The 25,284-nt window shown below is 36.0% G+C and overlaps 1 protein-coding gene across 1 annotated transcript in view; it reads left to right on the top strand.

Moving 5' to 3' along the window:
- The first annotated feature begins 5,705 nt into the window (after nucleotides 1-5,705).
- Nucleotides 5,706-25,284, top strand: part of LOC136037677 (methionine synthase reductase-like) — a 28,625-nt gene continuing 9,046 nt past the window's right edge. The window contains exons 1-3 of the mRNA XM_065720419.1: nucleotides 5,706-5,818; nucleotides 8,666-8,902; nucleotides 13,933-14,106. Of these exons, the coding sequence (XP_065576491.1) occupies nucleotides 8,681-8,902; nucleotides 13,933-14,106 (396 nt within the window). The 5' untranslated portion in view covers nucleotides 5,706-5,818; nucleotides 8,666-8,680. The remainder of the gene's footprint in view (nucleotides 5,819-8,665; nucleotides 8,903-13,932; nucleotides 14,107-25,284) is intronic.

Genomic DNA, 25,284 nt, shown 5'->3' with positions numbered 1-25,284 from the left:
AAGACTTTCAGTATCACACCCCCAAAACGCCTCATTTTGGTAAGTATCTGAAGGCTTGCAATAGCCTTGCGGACGGCTAAATTAATATGGGTTCTGAAACTACAGTCACTAGTGAAAGTTACTCCTAAGATTTTTATTTCGTTCACAATCGGGAAAGGGACTAGAGGCATATCTATATTCCGCTCCAGAGTGTTGAAACGAATTATCTTCGACTTGGCTGCGTTGATGGTAAGATCATGACTTGAGCATTCGGTCTTCAGCTGATAAAATAACAGGTCTGAAAACTGCTTTGTTATGATGTTGTTTTCGACCAGGTAAGCGAGGTAAGCACTATGGGCACATCACCTACAAACTTGTAACGGTCGTGGTGATAATTAAGCAGAGAATTAATTACAGCCAGAAAAATTATTCCAGCTAATTTCGTGCCTTGTGGGGCCCCGCAAGAAGTATCTGACCATGATGAATCCGAATCGTTCTCGTGGAGTGCAAAGACTTTTTGTTTTCGGCCACTTAAGAAGTCAAGTACAAGGCCAAGGGTGCGTCGTTTGGCACCCATTTCCTGGAGATTCATGCCTGCAGTCAGGTGGCGGATTAGGTCAAAGGTCTTTCTGAAATCCATTGAGCAAATGTCGACGAAACAGCTACCTTTTTCGAACGATTGGAGGACACAGTCAAACATCCGTACTAGGTAGATTGTAGTACTACACTTAGGGGGCCCACCTTACTGGAATTTATCAATATGCCCGTGAATTTGTTTCAGAAGAAACTTGAAAATGAAGGCCTCGGTTAGTTTCGCCAAGCAAGGTGTAACTGAGATTGGGCGGATATCGTCGCATGCACTAGGGGGCCGCTTTTTAGGAATAATTCTAATATAGGCCCGTTTCCACTGTGACGGGAAATAGCTGGAAGCATAACACTCGTTTATGATGCTGAACAGTGGTAATGCTATGAAAGCTGCATATTCACGTAGCAATTTGACAGGTAATTCACCAGGGTATGAAGATGTATTCGGCTTGATCTTCCGTAATTCCGTTTAAACGTCGAATTCACGGACTATTATGTTGCTCTCAGGCTCACATTTTTCAAGGGTGGACTTTTCATCAGCCGTAATAGGTGGGTAGGTAGTGCAGATCTTGGTGAAGAATCCGCTCACTTCTTCCGCAATGATTAAGGACCCATCATCATTGCTGATCTTTACTCTGCTGTCAGAAGCTTGGCCGGCCACTTTTTTCACAGCGGTGTGCCACTTTTTTGGGGTCTGAAGTAAGTAACTGGTAGGGCATGGTTTCACGACCATAGCGAGCTATAGCTTTCTTTACCAAAGAGACTCTTTGACTTCGCAATTTCTTGCCGTTGATAATATCACCATAGGAATAGAGGCGAGACCTCTCTTTTATTAGTGATGTAATAGCTGGAGAGATCAATGGTTTGTCGTATTCATTAACAACAAATGATTTTGTTTTAAAGGTCTTTAGGTATTGACAGTATAAAGTGGCATTGAAATCGGATACCTTTGTATCCAAGAGCTCGCTAGTGTACACTTCAGGGAAGTCATATGTGCCACTCTATAGACCGTTTTCACCAGATGGTCGACTCCGTACAAGGACGGACAGTGACACGGGATAGTTTGGGCTTTGATAAGGACTCTCTTGCTTTCCACAGAATCGCGTTGTGGTCTGACATGCCAACGGGACCAAGAGAAAAGGGAGGGGAGTAAAAATCATCACAATTTGTGAGTATAAGGTCCAATATGCCACCCAAATAGTGGGTGGATATGTGCACTACTTGTTTTAAAGACAAACAAGATGATAACCAACTGCTCTTGGTTTGGTTAAAGTCTCCTCCTATAATAAAAGCTGGGCTACTGTATATACTTCTCAGGTGATTAATAGTCTTTTGGAGGTGGAAAAACAAGTCACCCCGGTTTCTGGCACTTTCCGGGTAATATACTGAAGCGACTAATGCAAGAAAAGCGACAGGGAAGAGATTTTGGTTTGCAAATAGCCCAGATTACTCCATGAAGTGGATCAAATAATCCCGATAATAATTTGTGTGGGATGTCTTTCCGTATGTACAACCTCCACGTATGTACACCTCCACCTAGTCAATGCTCACCTCGATCAGCAACTGTGCTCAGGAAAATTTTGTAGCTGACAAATGACCTGACCTGACCATATGACCTGGCAACCTATCAAGATTCCAAGTTTCTGTAACTACGATAACTGGGATACTATTTTGACGGACGATAACTTCAAATTCTTCCATTTTATTACATAATGACTGGCAGTTTATAACGAGAAAATTAGGCATTCTATTTTTCGAATTAAAAGTCAATGACCTTAATAGGGGGGTAGGCTGATCACTACTAGTCGAACATATCGGAGCTGGATTGAAAGGAATAAGAGATGGAATATTGGCATTTGTAGAGCAGTCTATCTAAAAAAGGATACTTTGATGGGGTTCGGTTCCTTAATGAAACGATAACTGGGATCGTCAGCTGACCTCGTTCGCCGCCACGCTTGCGGCATCGTTTTTGCTTCTTACGGTTAGCTCTTGGGGCAGTGGTCTGTCATCTGCTGTTCTTCCGAGCAAATTTAATGCTACGAGTTTTGCAAAAAAAGATGACGCCACAGTTAACTCAGGTGAAAACAGTCCAATAAATGCTTCTTTATCGTATTTGAATGACATGGCACACAACAATAGACAAATCTAGTAGTTCAATAACTAAAAAATAAACAGTATTCTTTCGTTATATTGCGTGAAACAGGCACAATTAGGCTAAACTTGGAATTTTTACAAAAAAAGATGGCGCCACAGTTAACTCAGGTGAAAACAGTCCGATTAAGGCTACTTTATCATATTTCAATGGCATGGCACATGTCAATTTTTAGAAAAAATGTTCATTGTGCTCTCCTTTAAAATTAGGAAAAGTGGATTTAGGTCCTTTTTGAAAAACGCCAAAGAATTGTTCGAACAGTTTTTGATTTCTTGGTATATTCTTCCTTTGTCATGTTTATATTGCTTAATGTTGGATTTATTTGGTACCTTCTACAGACTATTAAATTTATTTTAACGATATGTCTTGTTGACATTTTTTGTCATCTTAATGCGTTGTCTATTTCACACAAAGTAGGGAAATCATGCTCAAAAGCTGTTTCTATAAATTTTTTTGGATAAAAAATACCTCCATTTAAACATTTGTAACGCTGAACGTGCTCCCCAACCTCTCCCCCCTACATGAGCTGGTCGAAAACACAAACAGATAATTTTGTTGTCTGTTGGATTTTACCTAAGCACTGGATTATCTCACTGTTTCGACGTCATTGTCGATCGTTTGACATGCAAGAACATTAACTAAACCGCACAGAATCCCTCTTTGACGTAGATTGTTGGTCAACATGTGACAAAAATTCCAACAGAGCTCAAGTGGTTTGAGACACAACAGTATAAAATGTTCCCACTCGAGTACAATAGAGATCGTCTAAAAAAAAAACTGTTAGGTAGAATAAATATGTTATTTTAATTTTGCCCTTGTATATGAATTTGTAAGTAGCTTGGAAAATTATCCCGAATTTAGCTTTACCACTAGAATGTATTGCAACTTTTCAATTAATCTGGTTTTTTAATGAGTAGCTCCGAGCTGTAATAATAATAATTTATTTATCACCCACTATACAAAACAGAGGTTAAGTGGAGTAAATACAAAAGAAAATCAGCCAAAGAACAACAAGAAACAAAATTAACTACATACAGAAAAAGATGGATAAGGCGATGAAAATTCCCTAGCCTATAAGGCGCTTCAATAGCTAGCTTGGCACATAATTTTCCGAAAACACCAGTAATATCTGTCGCACAATACTTTTTAATCAGTTTTGTATTTCAGTAAGAACGAGGCAGATATAAAAGAAATTTGCAGTACCGGTAATAGTTTATACGAATACGCTTTAGATCACCGGTCAACAGAAGTGGTCGAATACCGGTACAGAATAGTACAGAATGATCAAAAAATTTGAGTAAAGCCAAGTTAGGGCTACTCTCCTATAGTGTCCACAATTTGTCGTACTCTTAGAGTAACCGAGCCTCAGCTTATCACTAATATCTTTGACAGCACGAGACTAGAGAGTATTCATAGAATCGCAAACTGTTATGCCAAACCAACGAAACTATTTAACACGGGGAATGCTAAAACCACCGCAGTATAGTGATTCTGAACAATTATTACCGTTGAAAACAAGAAACTCGCGCTTGTCAATATTCAGGTACAGGCAGATAGCGTAGAAAGCAGAAGTAACCAACTTTACTGAACGGGCAAGACCAGACTCAGTTTGACTAATCAGAAGAAGGTCTCCACATAAGCCAGGTATGAGATATCAGATGGTCCTAGTAGACACGTAGTCGGTATTTTTGATGACACATCTTCAATACAAGCATTCAAAATAAATGGAGAAAGAACTCCCCCTTGTCTTACTCCGCAACGAATTGGGATATGACCAAAATGAGAATAATCTAATGACTTAAGATGAAGGTAAGAATGGGAGTACCAAAAACGAAGCCCGTGAATTACCGACGGATTTACTCCTCTCTGACATAACACTGTCCATGCTTGAGTATGACAAACATTGTCAAATGCTTTGGACAAGTGTAGGGTTGCGAGATGAAGTGCGCGACGAGTGCGATGGGCATCTTTTAACAAAGAGGTTAAAGCACAGCGAGCATGCTGACAGCCTAGCCCAGATCTAAAACCAAATTGATTATCATCATTTAGAGCAAGCTTAGTGATATAAGGTAGTAGGAGGTATTCAAAAAGCTTGCTAAGAGTACATTCTACCGTTATGGGCCTATAAGAACTGCAAGAAACCGGGTTTTTTCCTTTTTTTAGAAGTGACGTGACACTATCGCATAAGAACGAATTGGGAACACACGAACTACTAAAACACATTTGATAAAAACAGTTGAAGATGAGATACCAGCTCAAAAGAATCAGGAACAAGAATCGAAACATTAATCCCATCAAGATCCAAAGATTTTGATTTTAAACCCATAATACCTTTAACAATAGCCGACTTTTCAACTGGAATCACATGTCTCTGACATAAACGTGACGGCAAGTTTTTTTCGAGTAAATATGAGAAACGCTTATGCACTGCATAATTAACCTTAACATTATCAACTTTAACAACTTTAGATTAACTTTTAACAACTTTAAAATGTCGGTCAGTGTCATATTTTCATCCAAGTTGTAATCATAAATTCTACACCACTCAGCATTGTCAAATCAATGCTGAAAACCAACATATCTGACGATTATAAACGGATATGAATCAGACAATAGATTAATTCAATCTATTTTTCTGTTATATCTAATTCTGTTTTTTTCTATTTTTATCTAAATTCATTTTTTCTTTTTTTTGTGAACTTTTTATCAGTTTTTGAACAGTTTGTACTATTCTGCTTCATTGTTCTTTGGTTTTTATGGTCTAATCTAATTTCTGACTACGTTTTAATATCATTTAGTGTATACGCTTAATTCTTATTCATTTATATTTTCTCGCTCTTTGTAAACTCTTCTCTAGTTTTTGTGGACGACTTTTAGTGTTATGATTTATTCTTATTTTCCGTTTTATGGCCTAGCCTAATGTCTGACTTTATTTTAATATCATTTAGTGCATACGCTAATTTTTGTGGATGATTTTATTGTTATGATTGATTTTCATTTTCCATCTTATAGGCCAGAGACATCCCAAGTCACTTTCCCGAGAGAGCTTCTTTAACATCTCTGCTGTCGTATCACTGTGATATACGTTCGTCTCCAAAAAAGGTAAGAGACCTCCTTAACTTACGCAGTATTTGTGTTTCGTGGTTATACAATCTGTTGCAACCTAGTAAATAGCGAACTCTAGCCATAAGTAACCAAAGCTTCAACAATACACTTCGAAAAAAAGCTCAAGTTATGAGAACCATTTTTTGAACCTGATTCAAGAATGGTATCTATGATTTCGATGTATCTGGATTTTAAATGTTTATTGCAAAGAACGGGACTTATGAATTTAAAATAGGAATTATACAAGGATAATGCAATTTCTCCCCGGGATTTGGTCCTCCGAATAGTCCTCAGTTTAATATTCAACAGCCTAATTAGTGATCTATAGAGCTTAAAGTACAATAGAAAATTTTTTAATGAGTTGTCTGAGGGATAGGGTCAAGAGGGGCTCGAGTTGCGGAGTTCTCACCGTTTATTAAAGGATTCAAATTTTATTAAAGGATTCAAATTTGGATAAATTGCCTGTTAATCATTGTCTTAGTTTCAAATAATATTCACAACATGAAATTTCATTATCTCCTTGAAAAATTAAATTAACGTAATGCTCGTCTGTTTTTTATTATTATCAGTAATTAAAATTCCACCTCATCTCTTGTCAGTGGCATTACATCTATTCAAATAGATCCGTAAAATTTGACTTTAGATGCCACCTACTCATATTTTACTCTACTTTTAATATTATCATTTTTTTAATATTATCAAATAATAACTTATTATCAAATAAATAATAAAAAATTATAATAAAATAAATAATAAAATATTAAATAATAAAAAGAATAAAAAAAATAATATGAAAAAAAAATAAAAAAGATAAAATAAATAATAAAAAAAACAATAAAATAAATAAATAAAATAAAAGATAAATAATAAAAAAACAAGAAAATAAGAAATAACAAAAATAAATAATAAAATAGTATCAAATACAGCCTTTCTATTTATAATTGAAGCTAAAATCTATTAATAACGGGGAAAATATCAGACAGTGATAAATAACACAAAAAACATTATTAATGCAAAAGTAATAATAAAAGTCTGTATATTTTTCGGCTTCATATTTGGATCCTCGGACAAAATAGGAGCTACATTTTGGTGCACAAAAATGAAGCTATATTTTAAGGAAGGTTTCCAAAAAAAAATTCCAAAAATATCGACATTTCTACTCGAATAATACATACTCGAATAAACTCATTGATAAAATAGTTTAATTATATCATCTGATAGTCTGGAAAGCTCTGGAAAGTGGCCAGGCTGTTCTTGTCGCATCCATGGGTCCCATTACTACTTATGGGGTATATATATATATGGGCTATATATTCTCATTTCTTTTGATAAAGGCATTTTTCAAAGGGAAAAAATATGAATAAAAAAAAATTAGCTTAAACAAAGTATGGATAGACAAATAAGACAAATAAACGCTGTAGAATAAACAAAAAGAGGTGAAAGGAAACTCATATTTAAATAAAACCCAGTCACGGAACAACACACTAGTCAGAATTTCTCGTGTATACTATTATATGTATATGTCTCATTTTATGTTCTAAAGTGGGACTCTATGAAAATCAAATATTCATTTTATTTTAAATCTTACGTATCTTAGGTTTAAATTAATTGGTTAATGATTAATTAATTATAAATAATTAGATAAAATTAAAATCTTATGTTAAATTAATAGAAAAATAACTACAGGTCAAGAAACTATTTTGCAACAAATATTTTGAGTCGCTGATCTGGTACGAGCTGGTCGACTTCACTGACCAGCTCGATGAATATCGATTATATTCATCTTCATCGATATTAATACTAATCATCTTATATATAATTTTTAATTCTACAATTTCTCTGAAACTTTATTGTAGCACAATTATCAACTATTTTATTTGTCAAACATTATACTATGATGCGGAAACTTATCCAAAAGTTTATTTTATATTGACATTTTGAGTTTAAACTTGTCTGAGGCTGAATATACAAAATTTTTCGATCTTCCTTGATATCAAAACCACATATAGTTTTGGTCTGTTTTTTATTAGGCTATAAATGGTTTTAAATGATATTCATCTTCGCCGATTTATATACTAATCATCTTATATATAATTTTTTTATTCTACATTTTCTCTAAGACTTTACAGTGGCCTAATTATCAACTATTTTATTTGTCAAACATTATATTATGCTGCGGAAACTTCTTCCAAAATTTATTTTATATTGACTTTTTGAGTTCAAACTTATCTGAGGCTGAATATACAAAATCTTCCATCTTTCTTATTATCAAAACCATAGGCCTATATAGTTTCGACCTGTTTTTTTATTAGGCTATAAATGGTTTTAAATGATATTCGTCGCTATTTATACTTATCATCTTATATATAATTTTTTTATTCTACATTTTCTCTAAAACTTTATACTAGCCCCATTATCAACTATATTAATTGTCAAACATTATATTATGGTGCGGAAAATCAAATAAATGCTCCGGCGACGGCTGAATATAAAGTAACTGATATTTTATTGGGCTTTAAGAAAGAATCTATCTAATACATTCGTTTCATTTTGCAATCCCAAAGACAAATAAGTTGACAAACAAAATTTGCATGTTTTGTCACAGAATTAAAAAATCTAATAACTTTGGTCACAAGCTTCCCGTAAGCTCTATGTAAATAGATTCTGAGACCCGACTGGCTATACATGATGTTCAACAAAAATGACTAAAACGATGAAAAAGACAAAAATGCTTTTTTATTTGATGATTTCTCTACAGGCTAGAAATTGCCCTCGTTTAGCTTATTCGTTTTTGTTTTTTTTGTCTGTTTTTTGTCCAACTTAGATCTATTACTTACTTTCTAGGCTCTCCTAAGAATAATGGCAGAGTACGCACAAAATGAGGACGAAAAACGGAGGCTTCTAGAATTATCCAGTGTGGAAGGAGCCGTTGAATATACCAAGCTAATAAAAGAGGCTAATATATCCCTTTTGGATATTTTAGAGACATTTAAATCCAGTCTTCCACCAATTGAGAAGGTTTTACAGCAACTACCCAAGATGTTACCTCGGGCATATTCTATAGTGACATCAAAGCTAAAGGTACTGTGGATATTACTTTTAACCCTTTTAAGTACCAAGGTAAGACAATAAAGTTCACAGATAAGCGCTTTAAAAATCATTTACTTAAAATCAAAAATAAAATTATGCGTGGCACTCTTCAATATACTCTATATGAGGTGCCAGGCACTCCTCTGTTACCCCCTGACAACTTCTCTGACGTCGATTCATTAATGACTTCCCAAGGCTGAAAAGAGTGCTCTTTCATTTTTCTTGAATAAACGACAAAAATTTGAGGGGGCTAGACCTATTGTTTGGGAAAGGAGGCTGTTCAAAAACTTTTGTAGCCGTTTTAGCTTAAAAATGCTTGATTACTGCATGAGTGGTTGCATCGTCCTGGTGGAGCACCAGCGACAATAAGCTGCGATTTTTCTCTAAATTGAGTTTCTTTCTGCGAATCCTTTCACTCGGCTTTTTGTTGCTTCAAGGTGGCAAACAGAGTCAACCCAGTCGTGAGGAGCCCATTCTTGGAGCACACAAAAAAATAGCACAAGCAGTGGAGGGGTGCAATAAATGATCATCATCCATCGATGAAATTCTCTAGAAAGAACTTCTTTTCCGAAAAGGGACTCTGAAAACTGGTTCTGTCATCAATTTTTTTTTCTCCATTTTTGAAAAATAAATTCATCATAACTAGCTGTCGTTCAAAGCAGGATTGTTTTCGATGTGTGAAATGTAAATAAACGCCAAATCACTTCTATTACTCTCGACGTTGCGACGAATTCTGAAACGAGTCGATAAATTTTATTGTCAAAAAACTTTTCAACCCTTTTTTTGTAGACCACATGGACCTGTTTTGTAGAAAATGTCTTACCTACGAGTGGTTGTCTGCTCTGGGCGACTCTGATCATCTACGGAAGGACTGGTAACCCATCCTGCGGGTTTTCAATTTAGTATATACCACAATACACTGGCTTCTAGACCCTTTGAGGGCATTCACAATACTTTCTGAGCGTAAATTCGGGTCATTGAGTGCTCCTTACCCTGTACAATATTATTTTGCATGGGGTAGTGGGGTGGGCTAACTGCTCGTACAGCTGGTAATTATCTATTTACTGAATGGAGCTCGTGAGAGGTCGCCAGAAGAGGGGCTCGTAGTCTATTTTGCAGAGCTTCAGCGTAGTAGATGCCACAATAACTTACTTCTAAACCCTTTGAGGGTTTGAATACAAAAATTTGAGGTTAAACATAGGGTCTTTGACGTTCCTTACCATATAGCGAACTGGGGTAGTTTTTGTCTTTGGAGTGGTTTAACTGTTTATCCAGTAATTATCCATTTTCTGAAAGTGTCGAGGGGTCGCATACAGATGGACTCCTAGTCCTACCCCATCCTGCTCAGCTTGAGCGTAGTAGGTACCACAATATAAGGGCTTCTAGACCCTTTGAAGACTGCCACAATATTTTTGAGGGTAACTACGGGGTCTTATACAGCTCCTTACCCTGTAACAGTTTTTTATTTGGTTAAATTCTTGTCTGGTCGGTGGGCATAGTTTTCATACTTTTGGTGACCATCTAATTATTGAGCTTAGCTGTATATACTTAATATCGTTGTTCTTCAAAGGATATTAAACAAAGTAAATATGGTCAGAATTGATATGCTTTTCTCAAATAAAAAATTTTGTAAAAGGATTCTTAATAGGACATTTTAGCGTGACTAAAAAAAAATATTTTTTTTCAGCGTGACTATTTTTTAAACCAAACTGTAAGAGTGAAATGTCAGTATATAAATTTATTACAACAGGTAAAATTATTAATTAAATTAGCGAATTAAATAAGTGATTTAGGGTAACGAACTATAAGTACATGTTTACTCATTCAAACAGTAAGCGGAACTCTCCGATGAAACTCTCTGATCAGAGTTTCTGATGAAACTCTTTCATCAGAAGTTTTCAGCCTATTCAAAATTAGTTTTCAACTCATATTGTAAGCTTAGCCCAAATATTTGTTTTTGGAAAACAAGGGGGGCCTGGAGCGACGGGTCGCCCTGTCTCAGAAATCATGTACATTTGTATGTAACATACGTAAATATCGTATGTAATATTTTTATGTTATAGGCAAATTCCCCCTATAACGCGTAACCGCATCTTGATTCAGTCCATTTTTAGTGAATAAAAGGAACCATCATTCCGAAAAAAAACCTGTTACCGACACAAAAATCTAAGATAATATATCAATCAAAATTAATACAAGATCTAATAGGCTTAGATGAGGACAGTCTATAGTTTGCAGGCCAAGTACCTTTTCAGTAAACTCTCTCCCTTATCCCTTCGCTTTGCCATTCCATCTAAACTTTAGATAAAACGTTTTTGATAAATTTTGAGATAGTTGTACGGCCCACGCTCAGGCTGGGGAAAATGTTTTCAATTTCCCACTTCCTACCGTTGGGTTACAACGCAAAAAACGTTGGGTTACATCTACGAATTACATACGAATAAAAAAAAATCGTATTTTTTCACAGATATCATGCCACAGGAAAGTGTTGATTTCTGAAACCCTGTGCTACTCAACAACAACGCCGATCCGAAAAGTCCAACAATGCTATTTAACGGTACTCTGCAATAGTTGATTGGCCTAGAACTATGGAAAAGCTATTTGAATAGCCTCCAAGTTTCAGAGGCTACATTTGGATTCGGTGGCGAATCTATCCTCACACATGTATACGCCCCGTAAAAAAAACATTATTCTTATGGATCGTTCATTATCCAGTGAAATTAAGCATCATATAGATATACACCTGGCAGCTATTATGTTGGAGGGCTGTGAATCTTTTTTACGTCTTCTAGAGGTGGAAAAGAGGTGTCTAAAGCCACAAAAGTGTACTTTTTATTGAAATCTCTATTTTCCCAAGAGAACCTCCATATTAATATGAAAGTATGATATAATTCCTGGCGGAGGGGGTGCCAACTTCCTGCCGTCTGGTGTATATCCCGGAATTCCACATTTGCTGCACAGTTCCGCCACCCAGCTGCACAGTTCCGCCACACAGTTCCGACACGCACCACCTGATGTACATAATTTCTGAGACAGGTTGACCCGTCGCTCCAGTCCTCCTTTGTTTTCCAAAAAAACGTTTGGGCTAAAATCATAATATGAGTGACAAGGGGGCGACAGCTCCCCTCTTTGTGAAAACTATAGTTTTTAAGGGAAGCGTTAGTTTTTTTATTATCGAAGCACAAATTGATAAGAAATGGAATTTGGATGTAACGAACTAGTTTGATGGGGGTGACAGCGTCTATCTTATTTAGGGAAAATTAAGGATTATTCTATTTTACTCAAAAAAGCAAATATACCTAAATTATCCGGATATATACAAATATACCGGAAATGCCCAGTGCTCTTGGATTTACGGGAAATTTATTTGAATGGGATTAATTTGATGCTTCCGGGTATTCTACAAAATAGTAACCCAACCACAATATTTCGAGTGGGAGTATATATAGATAAATCTTTAATAAGAAGAAAAAGTTTTATATGATTAATTTCGTTTGTAGTTAGATTAGGTACTTTTTGCGTTGAATTCTGTTTTTTTGTGCGTGTTCTTACTGTTGTTAATTTCCTTGCTTGTTTGTTATTTATTTATATTTTTGTGTATATGGCCCACGGGTTTTTGACATACACTTATCTATCTATACCTAAATTATCCCTTTTTGTTAGATCAATTTTATGCAAAAGCCAAACCTAATTGTGAATTGTGACGGCTGGGGGTGCTACAGCTCCTAAAGGTACAGGACAGTCCTGAATGTGATATTAAAACAAACACTAATTAACCAATCTCTTCAATTGAAAGTAAAGACCAACAGTAAAATTCAAAATACAACAGAAATAATCCACTATATGAATGATCTCCCCCCCCCTGGACTCGTTACAATAAAGCAAGACTTTGTCCGTGATTCGTCCTGAATCAATTCTCTGACAGTAGGGCAATGTTATCGCTTTTTTTTGACAAGGCTTTAACTATGATAGTAGGCTGAGAAATCCCCTTAAAAACAGAACAGTCTAGGTTTATTTTGTGGTTTTCTTTTGCTCTTTACTTGCATTAAGATGTTTTTTTCATTTCATACAGTAGTTAATGCTGAATGTTCCGTTTAATTTCTAGAAACCCTCTGTCCACAGAGAAAGAAGAATTCTATAATTATGACAGCTAAAACTTATAAGAAAATTTTCATATAAAAATAGGAAAGAGGGAAATCACATCAGAACAATTTTAAAGTTGTTGACACAAAATGTTTGACAAAGGCTTTTGGATATGAAACCGAAAACTAGAATCTCCGTATTCTATTAGAACTAAGTTATTTATCAAAGTATCATGATCTTTCCAACACCTTTTTTCTCCAGGTTTTTTGCTTGCTAAGCACAAAATTTGCTCTAAAAATTTCCTAAATAAAAATTCGTTTTGCTGAAACTTCCGTTTCTGCTACTTTGGAAAACCACAACAATACAAATGCAACAGAAGTATAAACATTGGTAGTGTTAAGATGAGCTGCTACTCTGATTATACAATTGAAACTTGTAACCTGTAGTCATTGTTTCCGCCATCCCAGATTTTTCTGCGATTGACCGAATTCCCTTGAAAAAAAATTGGGACTATGAAATTCCTCCGAAAGTTAACAGCAACAAAAATTAACGTTTTATATTTGGCACTAATTTCGCTTATTTATGGACTTTTTTCCAGGGTTATTTCTGAGGAACTGACTTCCATTTGAGAAAATTTTGGGGAACCCTGAAAAATTTGGAATGGTGGAAACACCGTTTTTAGTTACGAGACAACATCTACGGAAAGCCTTAAAATAACTGCCATCTATATTTCCCTATCCCAGATTAATTACTGCACACCAAGGCTCCATCTGTGGGGTTTTTGATACGCAGTGAAACTTTTTCAGCAAATGACGCAATTCTCTGTATAAGAATAATGAGAAACATTTACAATACATTCGCTTTGACCTATCCTTATTCCTTATTCCATATTTCATATCCTTACATCCCTTGACATATCCTTATATCTTTAATTCTAGGATCCAGATCATTTAGCTTTTGTTTTCAAAATTGTCGAATTTCCCGCTACAGATGGGAGAACTAGGGAGAGAAAAGGGGTTGCAACGGGTTGGATCAGTCAATTGACTTCACCTCTTTGGAAACGTGCCAGTGTTGAAGAGCAGCTGGGCAACCTCAATTTAGAGTCAATACAGGTAGTGTTACGGATTTGGTTGATTATTATATTTACATTTTCAAAAATGTCATTTTTATTCATTTATCCATTACTCTGTTCTTTTATTATATTTTTATTTATTCACGTTTGATTAAAAGTATTGATTTTTTTTTATCTTTGGCTTGTTGTATTTCGGGCTACTTATATATAAACCCAAAAACCTAAAATACTTTCGAGTCTGTTATCAGTAAGATAAAAAGTGTTCCATATTGTTATGATAATCTGCCATCTTTAGTAAAAATGTGATAAGTTTTTGTGGGATTTCGACTTCCCTCTGGATTTACATTTTCTGGGCCTAATTCCTTTTTGGTTATTATATTTAAATTTTTAAAGATGTTATTTTTATTCATTTATTATTTACTCTGTTTTATCTTTGGGTTGTTGGTTTTTGGGTTAATTATATATAAATCCCAAAACCAAAAATACCTAAGAATTTCGTACCAAAAGATAAAATGTATTCCATATTGTTATTCTAATCTGCTGTGTTTAGTAAAATGTTATAAGTTTTTTTGAGATTTTGACTTCCCTCTGGTTTTAAATTTTCTTTGTCTAATTCCCTTTGGGTTATTATATTTGAATTTTCAAAGATGTTGTTTTTATTCATTTATTATTTACTCTGTTTTATCTTTTTGGGCTGTTGGTTTTTTGTTAATTATCTATAGATCCCAAAACCAAAAATATTTAAGAATTTCTTATTAGCAAGATACAAATTTTAACCGTCTTTAGTAACAATATGATAAGTTTTTATGAAATTTATGAGATTTCCACCTCCTTCTGGATAATAAAAGACGAAAGAAAGTCATCAATAATGCAATTTATTAAATACTAATTTGCGAAATACACGCAATTTACGAAATACTAATTTGCGAAACATACGCAATTTACAAAATACTAATTTGCGAAATATACGCAATTTACGAAATACTGATTTGCGAAAAATCTGCAATTTACGAAATACTAATTTGCGAAATATTCTCAATTTACGAAATATTAATTTGCGAAATATACTCAATTTATGAAATACTAATTTGCGGAAGATACGCAATTTACCGAAATACTGATTTGCGAAATATACGCAATTTACAAAATACTAATTTGTGAAATATACGCAATGTACGAAATACTAATATGCGAAATAATACGCAATTTACGAAATACTAGTTTGCGAAACATACGCAATTTACGAAATACTAATTTGTGAAATATACGCAATTTACGATACACTAATCAGCGAAACATACGCAGTTTACGAAATACTAATTTGCGAAATATACGCAATTGACGAAATGCTAATACCAATTTACTAGTATTAGTAAGATAAAAACGTATCTTTGATTCCATATGGTTAATATAATCTACTGTGTTTTGCTAAAAATCTCATAAATTTTTTATGGATTTTAAGAGATAGTTCCTTTTCCTTTTAAGATATATAATTTATTTGCATTAGTAGAATAAAGATATATCTTTGATTACCTCCTTATGCCATGTGGTTATTATAATCTATATGTTTGGTAAAATGTCAAATATTTTGTGGGATTTAATAGATTTTTATCCGGCTTTATGTAATGTCACCTATCGTACAATTTAGGAATGGTAGTTATTTAGTGGGGGTGGGCAAACCCTTTCTTCGGTGAACCTCATTATAAATTCCATTGCTGAAGGTGGTGGAAAATATTATATATACCTTACTTACAATTTAAAACAAAATAAGAATTGTCTCCGAAATTAGTAAAACCGTATTTACCAGCGTTTTCTTCATGAAACGTACGGCTTTGCATTCATCATCGAGTTCTTCTTTTTTTTTTTTGTAGCATTCAGTGCTATTTCAAATTCTGCCTTGATTCATTTAAAGGATATAACCAGCGGTATCAATTTAAGAAAATTTAGAGAGAAAATGTATCTTTCAAAATCTACGGGGTTCCGAATTTGTCACTTTTTTAGTTATTTCAATTAAAATGCCATAAATGGTATTTTTCAATGAAAATCCTCTTAAAAAGGTATTTTTCAAAATCTGACAGCAGGGGGCAATTGGCCTCCCTTGCCCTCCTCCCTTAATGCAGGCCTTTTATTTCTGTTTCCGGTTTTGCGGGAAAGCAGCTACGAAGGAAATACTCCGACAATTATCTGAAATTTCCTAAGAATATTCCAATAAAAAAAAAAATAAAAAAAATAAAAATAAGACTTGTCTGTAATACTACTAATACTAATATTTTATGTGAGGTTACAATGGGGTTCGGTGGATGGGTAGGAAAGGCTAGTTTGAGTTAGGTTAAACTAGAACAAGGCTGGGTGGGTGGTTGGGTTAAGGTAGGGTTTGAGAGGTGGGTGGGATAGGTATGGTAATTTTAAGTTAAGTTAGGCTAGGGTTGGGTAGTCAAGTATGGTGGGTTAAGTTTTATTAAGCTAGGATAAGTAAAATAGTAGTATTAGTTGTTTTTGTTTTTGTTAGGTTTGGTTAGGATAGTATAGGTAGTGGCATTAGAAGCTACAGTATTTGTCTGTAGCATTTGGCCATAGTTTTGGTTTGGTTTGGACCGCCCCAGTTTTTGAGGAATGCTAGAATTTCAAACTAAATGCTGAACTAAACTAAAAGCTAGTGTATCCAATTATTTTGTTTGGGACGGGGGTCAGTGGCGTGACTGTGTAAGCTCAGCCAGAGTCGATCCAGCTTTAAATGGATACCTGGAAAAACCTGGGAGAGGTAAACAGGAAGGGTGTGCGAAAGTACAGGATGGTTGGCCCCCAACCCCCCATTGCACTTCCTAACTGAATGGTCAAGAAACGGATATCAGCGCCGCCGGTAGGGACTGCAAAGTCCATTGCCATATTCTTTACCTTTTTTTATTGACTGATGCTGAGTTACTTTGAGCACTGTTCTTTTTAGTCTTTTTAGTTCTTTTAGTTCTTTTAGTTCTTTTTAGTTCTTTTAGTTCTTTTAGTCTTTTTAGTTCTTTTTATTACTTTGAGCACTGTTCTTTGTAGTCAATCTCTCTTATCAAAATATATCTTAACTTAGAAGATTTAAACTCTTATAAATCTAAAAGAAATATCGGTAGCTATTTTACTTTTTCTTCTTCGAATAACCGTTGCCACATAGGAGTCACAGATTTGGATATCTTCTGGCTATTGACCAAATTGGGCATCAGTTTATGTTGAGCATTGCAAGGATTGTGTGATGGAATATCTTCTTTTTGACGTCGTTGGGTAGATCTTCTTGGACAGTATGCTGGATATTATGGTTTTCCTATTTAAAAATGTCGACGAAATTGATCAATTTGGCCAAATTGGCCATTGACCCAATTGGGCATCAGTTTATGTTGAGCATTGCAAGGATTGTGTGACGGAACATCTTCTTTGTGACGTCGTTGGGTAGATCTTCTTTGGACAGTATGCTAGATATTTTGGTTTTCCTATTTAAAAATGTCAAAACGTCGACAAAATTGACCAAATTGGCTTTTGACCAAATTGGGGCATCAGTTTATGTTAAGCATTGCAATAATTTTGTCACGGAATATCTTTTTTTTTACGTTGTTAGGTAGATCTTCTTGGACAGTATGCTGGATATTATGGTTTTTCTATTCAAAAATGTCAAAACGTCGACAAAGTTGACCAAACTGGCCAAATTGGCTATTGACCAAATTGGGAATCAGTTTGTATTAAGCACTAGCTGTTGGGGTGGCGCTTCGCGCCACCCCAACACCTAGTTGGTGGGGTGCTTCGCGCCCCCCCAAGCCCCCCCGCGCGCGTAAGTCGTTACGCGCCATATTAGTTACGCGCCATTGTAGTTGTGTCCCTGTGTCCCACCTGTGAATAGAGATAGATATATATATATATATGTTTTTAACTACGTAAAACATGCGAATATACAACTTTCTTCGCTGTCCCATTGTCTGTGCATATAAATAGATTGTCAGGTTTACTGACTCTTGAACATGCAACATATAATTGTCCATGGGAAAAACAATCCGTATTCAGATCTATACCTCATTATTCTAATGATGTGTCCCTGTGTCCCGGTCGTCATTTATATTTCCTGTGTCCCGGTGTCCCGGTCGTCATTTGTGTCCCAGTCTGTAATTTCTATTCGAACAATCCCTGTGTCCCGGTCGTCATTTATATATCCCGCCTGTGCCCCCGGCGTCCCTGTTGTAGTTGTGTCCCTATGTCCCGATCGTCATTTATATTCCCTGTGTCCCGGTCATGATTTGTGTCCGGGTGTCCCTGTCTGTAATTTCTCTTTGAGGTTCCCGGTCGTCCTTTATATTCCCTGTGTCCCGGTCGTCATTTGTGTCCCGGTGTCCCGGTATGTAATTTCATCAGTTGACAAACATGCTGTTTCTTTTTTACCTTGACTCTCTGCATTTATTTTAATTTGTTCTTTGTCTTTTTTATGTATTTTCCTTAAATATTTTTTCGCTCGCGCTGAAGAAGAATCAGGTTTAAAAAATAACTTTCAAAATATAAAAAGAAATAACATAAAGAAATAAAAAAAGACTCTGTGACAAAAGGTAAGAAGGGAAAATCTACTAAGCTGTAGTTGTTTTTTAGTATAAGCCAACCAAGTTTTATACAGTAAATAATTTAGTATAAGCAACAATATAAAATATATGTTATATATCATTGAACACAATTGAACGAGGATGTTGCTACCTCAATAATGTAAGAATAATATATAATTTAGTCTATACTCTAAACAATATGGTGACAAAACTACTACATAGGTCCAGTCAATGTTTGGTGTAATATCGTATGGTTCCGTAACGTTAAAGATTATCTTCTGACATGAGATTCTAACGGAACGAAAAGATGTATTTTTTTTTTACCTTAGCCATTCCTGAGATATTACAGCTAAGCCCTTCCGAATATCTAGATGCACTAATGCACTATGACATTTTCACTATATTTTGACATTTTGATCACCATATGTTATGACATTTTCACCAGCCAGATGCACTTAAATTCCTTTAATTTAGTTCAATAGTTTTAGTTGAAGTAGTAGAAGTAGTACTAGCAGCAGTCGCAGGCACAAGTAGTCATAGCCATAACAGTCGTAGTCGTAACCAGTCATGGTCACAAGTTGCCGTAATTAGTTGTAGTCGCGAGTGTTCAGCAAGTCACAAGTTGCCTTAGTCGCAGTGGCTAATGGTTCTAGTCACAATTGGTCGCAGTCGTAGATGCAATTAGTCATATTTTTTTCAGGTTTCGAAATGTGTAGTTTTTAATTAGGTTACCAAGTAATTAATATGTACGGCTCTCTGTCCTAATGACGTGGAAGTATCAAAAATCAGAATCAAAACAGGATTAAAAATGGGACTTGGTGCTTCGATTCACAATTAGAGCAAATATAGCCTTGCCAACCAAGCATCACCTGCCTGCTGCAGGCTACACTTTGATTCTTCGTGCTTCGACTCACAGTTAGAGCAAATATAGCCTTGCTAACGAAGCATCACCTGCCTGCTGCAGGCTACACTTTGATTCTTCGTGCTTCGACTCACAATTAGAGCAAATATAGCCTTGCTAACGAAGCATCACCTGCCTGCTGCAGGCTACACTTTGATTCTTCGTGCTTCGACTCACAGTTAGAGCAAATATAGCCTTGCTAACGAAGCATCACCTGCCTGCTGCAGGCTACACTTTGATTCTTCGTGCTTCGACTCACAATTAGAGCAAATATAGCCTTGCTAACGAAGCATCACCTGCCTGCTGCAGGCTACACTTCGATTCTTCGTGCTTCGACTCACAATTAGAGCAAATATAGCCTTGCTAACGAAGCATCACCTGCCTGCTGCAGGCTACACTTTGATTCTTCGTGCTTCGACTCACAGTTAGAGCAAATATAGCCTTGCTAACGAAGCATCACCTGCCTGCTGCAGGCTACACTTTGATTCTTCGTGCTTCGACTCACAATTAGAGCAAATATAGCCTTGCTAACGAAGCATCACCTGCCTGCTGCAGGCTACACTTTGATTCTTCGTGCTTCGACTCACAATTAGAGCAAATATAGCCTTGCTAACGAAGCATCACCTGCCTGCTGCAGGCTACACTTCGATTCTTCGTGCTTCGACTCACAATTAGAGCAAATATAGCCTTGCTAACGAAGCATCACCTGCCTGCTGCAGGCTACACTTTGATTCTTCGTGCTTCGACTCACAATTAGAGCAAATATAGCCTTGCTAACGAAGCATCACCTGCCTGCTGCAGGCTACACTTTGATTCTTCGTGCTTCGACTCACAATTAGAGCAAATATAGCCTTGCTAACGAAGCATCACCTGCCTGCTGCAGGCTACACTTTGATTCTTCGTGCTTCGACTCACAATTAGAGCAAATATAGCCTTGCTAACGAAGCATCACCTGCCTGCTGCAGGCTACACTTCGATTCTTCGTGCTTCGACTCACAATTAGAGCAAATATAGCCTTGCTACCAAAGCATCACCTGCCTGCTGCAGGCTACACTTTGATTCTTCGTGCCTCGACTCACAATTAGAGCAAATATAGCCTTGCTAACGAAGCATCACCTGCCTGCTGCAGGTGACACTTCGATTCTTCGTGCTTCGACTCACAATTAGAGCAAATATAGCCTTGCTAACGAAGCATCACCTGTCTGCTGCAGGCTACACTTTGATTCTTCGTGCTTCGACCCACAATTAGAGCAAATATAGTCTTGCTAACGAAGCATCACCTGCCTGCTGCAGGCTACACTTTGATTCTTCGTGCTTCGACTCACAATTAGAGCAAATATAGCCTTGCTAACGAAGCATCACCTGCCTGCTGCAGGCTACACTTTGATTCTTCGTGCTTCGACTCACAATTAGAGCAAATATAGCCTTGCTAACGAAGCATCACCTGCCTGCTGCAGGCTACACTTTGATTCTTCGTGCTTCGACTCACAATTAGAGCAAATATAGCCTTGCTAACGAAGCATCACCTGCCTGCTGCAGGCTACACTTTGATTCTTCGTGCTTCGACTCACAATTAGAGCAAATATAGCCTTGCTAACGAAGCATCACCTGCCTGCTGCAGGCTACACTCTGATTCTTCGTGCTTCGACTCACAATTAGAGCAAATATAGCCTTGCTAACGAAGCATCACCTGCCTGCTGCAGCCTACACTTTGATTCTTCGTGCTTCGACTCACAATTAGAGCAAATATAGCCTTGCTAACGAAGCATCACCTGCCTGCTGCAGGCTACAGTTTGATTCTTAGTGCTTCGACTCACAATTAGAGCAAATATAGCCTTGCTAACGAAGCATCACCTGCCTGCTGCAGGCTACACTTTGATTCTTCGTGCTTCGACTCACAATTAGAGCAAATATAGCCTTGCTAACGAAGCATCACCTGCCTGCTGCAGGCTACACATCGATTCTTCGTGCTTCGACTCACAATTAGAGCAAATATAGCCTTGCTAACAAAGCATCACCTGCCTGCTGCAGGCTACACTTTGATTCTTCGTGCCTCGACTCGCAATTAGAGCAAATATAGCCTTGCTAACGAAGCATCACCTGCCTGCTGCAGGCTACACTTTGATTCTTCGTGCTTCGCCTCACAATTAGAGCAAATATAGCCTTGCTAACGAAGCATCATCTGCCTGCTGCAGGCTACACTTCGATTCTTCGTGCTTCGACTCACAATTAGAGCAAATATAGCCTTGCTAACGAAGCATCACCTGCCTGCTGCAGGCTACACTTTGATTCTTCGTGCTTCGACTCACAATTAGAGCAAATATAGCCTTGCTAACGAAGCATCACCTGCCTGCTGCAGGCTACACTTTGATTCTTCGTGCTTCGACTCACAATTAGAGCAAATATAGCCTTGCTAACGAAGCATCACCTGCCTGCTGCAGGCTACACTTCCATTCTTCGTGCTTCGACTCACAATTAGAGCAAATATAGCCTTGCTAACGAAGCATCACCTGCCTGCTGCAGGCTACACTTCGATTCTTCGTGCTTCGATTCACAATAAGAGCAAATATAGCCTTGCTAACCAAGCATCACCTGCGTGCTGCTTGCTACCCTTCGATTCCTCGTGCTTCGATTCACAATTAGAGCCAAAACAGCCTTGCCAACCAAGCATCGCCTGCCTGCTGCAGGCTTCACTTGAAACTACAGTTAGACTGACTTAAGTCTAACTTAGTATATTACTTATATACAGCCTTGTGTGTCCTCAAAATAGAGGATATTTGGTTATTTTGTTTTGATTTTTCCCTGGAAAATTCTATGAAGGAATAAACTAATAATATATGCAGCTAAATATTTTGCTTCACTTGTGAATTTACGACGTTATGTAGTATTAAAGCTTTAGCTACTGGTTTGGTAGTAGAACTGTGAGCTAGAGACTCCTGAAAATTTTTGTTGTAATTGCGGCTGGCCTCTTCTACATTTTGTTAGGTTTTGTTAGGTTATTGTATATAATTGTTAGGTTTATTAGGTTAGGTGTAGGTTTAGCAGAGAGTTTGTTTCTACATTAACTACGCATCTTCAATTGCACTAAATTGGTAAAAATTTACTTAGTGAATTTTTAAAGCTTAGTTTTGGGAAAAAATGGTCTTTGGCTTTAGCCACAACAGTGAGCCTTATTTCATTACATGTAACTTGTCCTTTTTCCTCCTTTTTTGTTTGGTATAGATTGCCACGGGCTACAGTCCAAAACAGAAGCTATTAATAAAAGAGAATCAGGCTTCCTGTAAATTTTGTTCAAACAAATGCGAAAATACAATATACTGGATGTCTAAAGACAAGAAATTTTTTTTTTCCAAGTACCCCCTTTCTCCCCCCCCCTCCGAGAAAATACCCATGTTATAGGTTTTCACATACTTCTCTATATGTAAGACCTTAGTGCTTTTCCTTTATGATACTGAGTTCGGTCGTAATATTTTCTTTCTTTATTAGAAAATACAGATGCTCTTGAAAAACAGTCCCTCAACCTGTAGAAATAGTGGATTCGCTTAGAAAAACATTCCTTTTGATCTCTCTCCTTTTCCAGTAGGGAATGTCAAGGTGACCTTTGTTACTTTCTACTGTTACACTCAGATAAACCATTCCTTGCATTGTTTGTCATTCGATGACAAACGAATGACATTCGATATTTGTCATTCACGAATGACATTCGATATTTGACATTCGATATTTGTCATTCGATATTCGATGATAGATATTCGATCTGAAGTCGGTCATTATCATAGTCTGGAATTATTCTAAGCAAGACTGGAAGATAGTAAGACAAGAAAAGGAAACTGAATTCCAATTAGTACTTCTTAGTAAAGTTCTTGAAGTACCAAGGGCAGCAAAAACATTTTTAACCCCCTGAACACCTTTTAAGTTTGTTACCTGAAAACCGTGATCTCAAGATTTTTCTTATTCAAAATTATGAAGTTTTCGGGGCAATATCGCATTTTCGTCAGGACATTTATACCTTCAAAGGAAACTTTGAAAAGTTATTTGGTACCGTATTTTTTGTATGATTTATTTTTTGTTTTTTTATGATTTGGTATCTTATTTTTTCTGATTTTTCACTCACATTTCTACCTTTTTTTAAATTTCGTACCCGTTGCTGCCTTCATAACTTCAACTGCACTCAACTGCAATTCAACTGCATGACTTCAAATGAAGGTCTTTTTTATTTAAAAATTTAATCTTTGTTTTTTCGTAATTTTTTAAAATCTTTAATTGTTACTTGTTTGGGACTTTAAACATTATCTTTTGTTTTGTTTTTTTGTTTTTTTGTTTTTTTTGCAGCGCCATGAGGCTTCTGAGACTGGTGTTGTAGGCATTTTCTCTCCTTTTATAAGGCGAGAAAATTTAAATAAAATCAATTTTATCTTTTTCAAAATTATGAAGTTTTCGCGGCAATATCGCATTTGCGTCAGAAAATTTATACCTTCAAAGGAAAGTTTGATAAGTTATTTGGTACCGTATTTTTCGTATGATTTTATTTTTATTTGTTTTTTATGATTTGGTATCTTATTTTTTTCTGGTTTTTAACTCACATTTCTACCATTTTTTTTTTAATTTCGTATCCGTTGCTGCCTTCATAACTTCAACTGCATGACTTCATATGAAGGTCTTTTCTGTTTAAAAATTCAATCATTATTTTTTCGTAATTTATGAAAATCTTTAATTGTTACTTGTTTGGAACTTTAAACATTATCTTTCGTTTTTTTTTGTTTTTTTTTTTTTTTTTTTTTTTTTTTTTTTTTTTTTTTTTTTTTTTTTGCACCGCCATAAGGCTTCTGAGACTGGTGTTGTAGGCATTTTCTCGCCTTTTATAATTTCAATTCTGGCTGGTGTATATGCATGATCTTAATTTAATGGGGAATTACAAAAATGCAAACACAAAAACACAAACTTCTATGAATACTGCAAAAAGTTGGGGGGAGGGGTACTCATATAATCTAGAAAACTTCGGTTCCTTCTACGTCCGTACTGTGGTTTGCATATACCTGTACCCTAGTAAGAATAATACCTACACGACGCCCAGATACGCGTATATTTCTCGATAATTAGAATTAGATACTAGAATTTGCAATAAAAAGATTATAGAAACAAGAATTTCAGAATTAATATATAATAAGAATATCAATTAAATAATAATATCTAACATACTTTAAGACAGTAAGTTTGTTCCTTAGTTTTCGCCAAGAATAATTCCACGTTGGCCATAGTATAGAAAAACTGTGAAAACAAGTTTTAGTTCTAGTAAAGTACAATATTAAAATATCTGGGATAAATATGGGTTAAAGGGGGCGGAAGTATATGTTAGTTTTAAGTGGCTCTTTACTTTAAAATTACCCAAGTTTTTTTTTAGTACATTTATTACCGATAAGAAACCGAGTACTGATAGTGATTTTGTACAATTTATAATAAACAGACTTTAAGTTAAGAAGACTCAATATAGAATGTTTGTAGATTTAAGAAGATTGTCAAAATGACGACAATTTAATTCTCATGCATACCCTGCTTTCGTTCCTCGTGATAGGAGAGAGGAACACCTTTTTTTAATGACATTTAGCTTCATGCATATCATTTAAAATTATGAAAGTTTTTTTTCAATTCCCACAATATGGCTTCACTTAAATTGGACAGTATTACGGACCTTGGCTCCGGCTTTCGGCCATTGTACCTTTTGTCGTTGATTGCAAGGGCTGGCAGCTCATGTACATAC

Source organism: Artemia franciscana, chromosome 17 (assembly GCF_032884065.1).
Source record: "Artemia franciscana chromosome 17, ASM3288406v1, whole genome shotgun sequence".
NCBI lineage: Eukaryota > Metazoa > Arthropoda > Branchiopoda > Anostraca > Artemiidae > Artemia > Artemia franciscana.
Note: the sequence above shows the minus strand (reverse complement) of the source record. Positions and strands in the feature narration are given on the sequence as shown.